Below are 6,435 nucleotides of genomic sequence, written 5' to 3'. Positions count from 1 at the left end.
ACCCAATTAGCCAGTTTAACTTTTCGTTTCCCCGCTTTGCAGTCGCCGGCAAGACACCTTTTGTTCATCCACTCAACGGCATCTCGAGGACCCGGCAAAGAGCTCCTCCGGGATCCACGCCCAGATTGGATGCCGGGTAGTAGATAAAGCACCACACTCACACAGGCGCGGGGATACACTGAACACATAGTAGCATGTTAGTAGTATCAAGATATTTGTACAAGTCCTTAGGCCCTCTATTCGAAGCTTTTATTTTGCGGAACGAGAGACAGGGAGAATTGGGGTGAGGAGTGGAAAACGAGAAGAGAGAAATGAGAAATGAGGAAACCAAAACAAAACACAACCTACCTAAAGCGATAAAACAGAACCTAACTATTTTTAGTGTGTACCTTGATTTTTTCAAACGTGAAAGGAACCCTGAGAGGCGCAGCGGGAATCCCCGAGAGGACTATATATATTAAAATTATACATACATACATATGTAGGGTTATAATAAATATTCCCCGAAGAAGAACACCTTTGCCGGCTATATTTCGCTTTGTTTTATTTATTAAAATATGTCCGCTTCGGATCGCTGCTGGTGTTCGACTGACTCCGCTCTCATCCCACGCGATCTGCATCAACCCTCATAATTCGCTGAAAGAGCATGAGAGCGATGAGAGCACAAGAGAGAGAGAGAGAGCCAGAACCGACAACAAGCAACAACACCGACTTATACTAACAACAGTTTACCGTTATACACTTATACACTTATATACACTTCTCGTTAATAGCAATACATACATATATACATTCTGTAGCAATCCTGCTACAATTCGGCCGTCCTGACATTTAAAGATCCCCTGATCTTGTGATATTTTACAATTGATTCTTACATCTATTTGACTTAGATACTATTAGTTATTTATTTACAATAATTTACATGATATTTGAGCTTTATCTTCGTTTACCTATCCAATGTTTAATGTTCTGACTACTCCAAACACCTTGATATGGAATACGTGACAATTGAAAACCTTCAACATCTTTAATTAAATACCTATCATTTCCTAAACTTTTGTCTATTACGAATGGACCCTTATGTTTGGGTATTAACTTTCTTGCAACGCCAACAGTACAATCAAAATTCTTAACCACGATATAGTCACCTACCTTATATTCTGAACTTGCTTTCTTTTTCTCATTGTAATTTCTTTCATTGTCTTTCTGCAACTTTGTTTGACACTCTGTTCCTTTTGTCCTAATTTCGTCTAAATTTCTAACATTATCGGTATCATCTAATTCTTCTAACTTTTGCCTTAATTCATCTATAATTTTTCCTTTTTGAGCGATTCCAAATAACATTTTGCTCGGCATTTGCGCAATGCTTCTCTGCTTTGTATTGTTTAATGAAAACTCAACATCTTCAATAACTGTATCCCAATGCAATCCCTTTTCTGAGTCTGCCAATTTCGCTATCATTGGTCCTATTATTCGATTGATTCTTTCCACTTGACCATTAGCTTGAGGTGACCCTGTTGCTATTTTTACGTGCTTAACATTATAATCTTCGAGAAATTTCTGAAAATCTTCAGATGTAAAACAACTGCCCCTATCCGAAACGATACAAGTCGGTCTACTATATGATCTAAAATAGTCTTTCAATGCTATAATAACTTCTTTTGTGTTTGTTGTTTTTGTTGCATATAACCTAACATATTTTGTAAACCCGTCTATGACAACAAAAAGATGTTTATTTGCCCTTCCCTTATCCACTGGCCCATAGTGATCAATATGTATAATCTCGAATGGTACACTCCCTTTCGGAATGCTGTGTAAAAATCCTTCTTCTTTTCCTGATTTCGGTGAAAACGCTACACACCTCAAACAGTTATCAATATGTCTAACAACTTTCTCTTTCATATTTGCAAACCAATACGTCCTAACAATTGCATCCATAACCTTATCTCTACCTAAATGACCTAACTCATTGTGATATTTATACAGTATCTTGTCTTCCATTTCCTCTGGAACATAAAACAACAATTTTCCATCATTCGCTTTCCTATAAATTACTCCATTTCTCATCTCAAACATTTTATCATCTTCTTTTTCTAACCTCATTCTAATTTTCTTTAACTTTTCATCTTTCGCTTGACATATAACTAAATTGTCTTCAAAACTCACTGTTTCTACTACACATATGTTAGTATTCCTACTTAAGGCATCTACATGTTGCATAAGCTTTCCCGACTTATGAACTAACTCAAAGTCATACTCGAGTAACTCTAACGCCCACCTCGCAATACGCGGGTTAAGTTCTATTCTGTTCAACGTCAACGTCAATGAATTACAATCAGTAACAATTCTAAACCGTCTACCTTGCACATATATTCGGAATCTTCGTAGAGCATAAATAATGGCTAACGTTTCAAGCTCAAAGCTATGATATTTTGCCTCATCTTTCGTTGTAGCTTTCGAAAAATAAAATATAGGATGCAATTTCTTATCCTCTTTCCTCTGTAATAATACCGCACCAAAACCATGTGCACTTGCGTCTGTATGTAGTTCCACCTCATCCTTATAATAATATAAACCTAGTACCGGTGCTTCTATGAGCTTCTTTTTTAGCATTTCAAAACAATCTAACTCTTTTTCTCCAAACACAAATTCGCTATCTTTTTTCAACAATTCATATAATGGTTTTGCAATCCTCGAAAAATCCTTTATAAATCTTCTAAAATATGAACACAATCCTAAAAAGCTTCTAACTCCATGCACTTTGTTGGGGACTGGAAAATCTCTGATGGCTTCAATTCCTTTATCATTTGCTTGTATTCCTTCACTCGACACCAAAAAGCCTAAGTATTGAACACTCGCTTGTAGAAACTCGCATTTATCCATTCTTAGTTCTAATTTGTTTCTTGCTAATCTTTCAAAAACTTCTTTAAGTACACTCAAATGTTCTTCAATTTCTTTACTCGCGATCATAATATCGTCCATGTATATAACCACTTTTCCTTCTCTTATCATGTCTGCAAAAATTTTATTGATAAATCTTTGAAACACCGCCGGTGCGTTTTTTAAGCCCATTGGCATCCGCATGAATTCAAACTGCCCTAGCGGCGTCATAAATGAAGTATATTTAATTGATTCATTCTCAACAAACACATGAAAGTATCCATGTTTAAGATCTAATTTGGAGAATATAGTTTTATTTACTAATGTGTCCAATAAATCATCAATTAAGGGTAATGGATAATTATCTTTAATCATTGTCTTATTAAGCTTCCTGTAATCCACACATAATCGCAAATCACCTGTTTTTTTCTTAACTAACACTATTGGAGATGCATATTCTGACTCACTCGGCCTAATAATTCCCTCTTTTAAATACTCGTCTAATATGCTCTGTAACTTTTCTTTCTCTGTATAGGCTAACCGTCTCGGAGAACTGCTAAAAGGTTTTGAATCATCCAACCTCAGCTTTATTTCACACTTAACCTCTGGTTCCTTTGGTCTTTGTTTATTAACATAAAAATTTTCTATAATTTTCATAAATTGCTGTCTAACCTTATAATCCACTTGTTCACCAATTTTGTATTCTACAGATTCATCTTCAATATCAATATTCAACAGTTCCTTTTCCACTATGTTTATGTCAACTTCCGTTGCTTCTCGAAACCTAACTGCATTTCTAATCTTTGGTTCATGACTAACTATTACCTCTTTGCTTATTATCCGACTTTCACCACTAACCTTATTAACATCAACATCACTAATTATTTTCTCTTCATCACTAACATCATTACTGTTTTTAACATTCTCTAAGTTTTCTACCGTAACCAACTTCAAGGTGTCAAGGTTCAGATTTAGATCACATGCTTCCATAAAGTCCCTTCCAAGAACTACATCATGACTCATAGATTTGTTTGCCACAACAACTAAATGAAAATGTATTTTATTGACTTTTTTCTTAATATAACATAATATTCTGCCATAAGTTTCTAAACAACTTTCATTTATTCCATGATATGAACTTAAAACTGGTATTTTACAAGTATCTTCGGGTACTTTAGAAATTTTAATAAATGAAATTGGGCTTCCTGTATCTATGAGGCATTCTGTAATTAACTTGGTATTAGTATTATCATTAAAGTAAATTTCAAAATATCTTACATAATTGTTCTTGCCCTCGTTCTTAATTTTGTTTTTCTGACACTTCGCCACAAAATGTCCCATTTCGCCGCATGCATAGCACGAACCTTTCTCACGTCTTGGCTTCCTGCACTCCTGCGCCCAATGTCCTTTAGCATTGCAATTATAGCAACGCGTGTCCTTGCTGTCCTTCTCGTCCTTGTTCACTGCTGTCTCCTTCCTGTCACCATAAGACTTAGGCAACTCCACTTCCGCAAATGCACGTTTGATAAGCGCAACATTTTCAAAGCACTGAATATGTGCTTGATTTCGCAGCCCTTGATTCGGAATTCCTTCAATGATGCGACTTATCATTTCTTCTGCCTCTATGCTGATTCTCTGACCAAGCATCACCTTGTCATCCACGTAGCTTCCAAAACTTTCACCGGAACTCCATTTACGGTTCTCGAATTGACGCCTTGCCTCTAACTTCGAGACTTTATCCGAAAACATCGAAATTAGCTCAGCGATTAACTCCTCCAACGGTAGCATAATGCGCTCAGGGTTTGCATGTAGCCACACGTTTGCTTTTCCTTTGATTTTGCTAATCATCAACATCTTAACATATTGTCCACCAATTCCATAAATGGTTGCAATATTTTTCATTTGCGTAATCCATTTTCGTGCGCAAGTTTCACCCGAAAATTCAGGCACAACTTGTGTTGCCATGCCCAACGAAACGTCGACGCTTGGGTTGCAAAATTCCAAGAACTTCGACTTCTCAGCATTGCCTTTTTCCACCTCTTCTTTGGCGCCTGCTTTTGTGTTGCTGCTGCTGGCTTTATTCCTGTCCTTGCATGCACACTTTTCAACTTTGTCTTCTCCCTCGCCGCCGTCGTCGTTGTTGTTTTCGCCGCCGTCTTTGCTGCTGCTCCCGTCTCCATCTTTGTTGCTCCTTTTGTCTCCGTCTTTTCTGCTTTGATCGCCGCCAACTTTGATCTCATTTTTACCGCCAATTTTTCCTTCACCTCCAGCTTTGTCGTTTCCTTCACCTCCAGCTTTGTCGTTTCCTTCACCTCCAGCTTCGTCGTCATTATCGTTTTCATTTCCGTTGTTTTCTAAGTCCAAATCTTCCTCATCTTCGTCTTCAACGTTGCTTCCATCGCCGTCTTCGTCTTGATGATTAACTAATTCCAGATAATTACTCGACTCCGTTGACATTTTGCTTAAACGCAATATTAATTCGCGCTTTGTTCCTGTTGTTGGTAGTTGTAACACACTCAACCACTTTTTTAATTGTGCAATTGATGCGTTGGTAACGTCCATTTTCGTTTTATTTAATTGTTTTTAATTGTTTATTTGGCACAAGATCGGCCCACTTCTGATTTTGTAGGGTTATAATAAATATTCCCCGAAGAAGAACACCTTTGCCGGCTATATTTCGCTTTGTTTTATTTATTAAAATATGTCCGCTTCGGATCGCTGCTGGTGTTCGACTGACTCCGCTCTCATCCCACGCGATCTGCATCAACCCTCATAATTCGCTGAAAGAGCATGAGAGCGATGAGAGCACAAGAGAGAGAGAGAGAGCCAGAACCGACAACAAGCAACAACACCGACTTATACTAACAACAGTTTACCGTTATACACTTATACACTTATATACACTTCTCGTTAATAGCAATACATACATATATACATTCTGTAGCAATCCTGCTACACATATATGATGAAGATGAAACGTAAAAGCAAAAGCAATAATAAGAAACCGCATAGCTATCAATAGGAGGACCGGGAGAGTAGGCTAAAGAAATACCCTAGTTTTAGGCAGAAGTACGAGTAAGGACGCATGAACGTAGTTGATGATCGAACGTCGGAACGTGTAGCATACTTTTTTGGGCAGCCTATTGGCGATGGCAAGGAAACGGAAAGCGATGAGCGATACGGAATGGAAAAGGAAGCGGAAACGAATATGGGAACATGAACAGGGGAAAAGAGTCGAGAGATGGAAGTGAGGAGATGAAAGTCTAGGGGAGGAAATCGAATTGCATATGAGTAAAATTAAAAAAAAAAAACACAAAAAACAAAAACAAAACTATTTTAAAGTAGAGCAGTTTGCAAAAAGTATTTAAATGTGTCGTTAGAAACCCACAAAATTGTAGTTGCATTGTCGTTAGCCATAGTAGCAAAGTTACATATTGAAGAGGGAAGAAGCATACATACCATACATACATACATCAATCAAAGAGTTCTAACATAGCCGACATCATAGAAGCATCTTCAGTGTTTGTGTATACTCCTGCATGAATCGGATTACAT

At 37.4% G+C, this 6,435-nt stretch overlaps 1 protein-coding gene across 1 annotated transcript; it reads right to left on the bottom strand.

Annotated features, from left to right (window-relative positions):
• Positions 1-527: 527 nt before the first annotated feature.
• Positions 528-5,442, bottom strand: LOC116655738. The gene is made up of 2 exons (XM_032453591.2): positions 4,159-5,442; positions 528-4,103 (listed from the first exon to the last, which is right to left on the bottom strand). The coding sequence occupies exons 1-2, from the start codon at positions 5,440-5,442 to the stop codon at positions 4,092-4,094; spliced, it is 1,296 nt and encodes a 431-aa protein (XP_032309482.1). The 3' UTR covers positions 528-4,091.
• Between the last annotated feature and the right edge of the window lie 993 nt (positions 5,443-6,435).

This window comes from Drosophila ananassae, chromosome 2R (genome assembly GCF_017639315.1).
Source record: "Drosophila ananassae strain 14024-0371.13 chromosome 2R, ASM1763931v2, whole genome shotgun sequence".
Taxonomy (NCBI): domain Eukaryota; kingdom Metazoa; phylum Arthropoda; class Insecta; order Diptera; family Drosophilidae; genus Drosophila; species Drosophila ananassae.
The sequence above is the reverse complement of the archived record's forward strand: the minus strand, read 5'-3'. Positions and strand labels throughout refer to the sequence as shown.

Excerpts from the sequence above, each read along its gene's own strand:
- LOC116655738 (XM_032453591.2), bottom strand. The coding sequence starts at position 5,442 with ATGGACGTTACCAACGCATCAATTGCACAATTAAAAAAGTGGTTGAGT.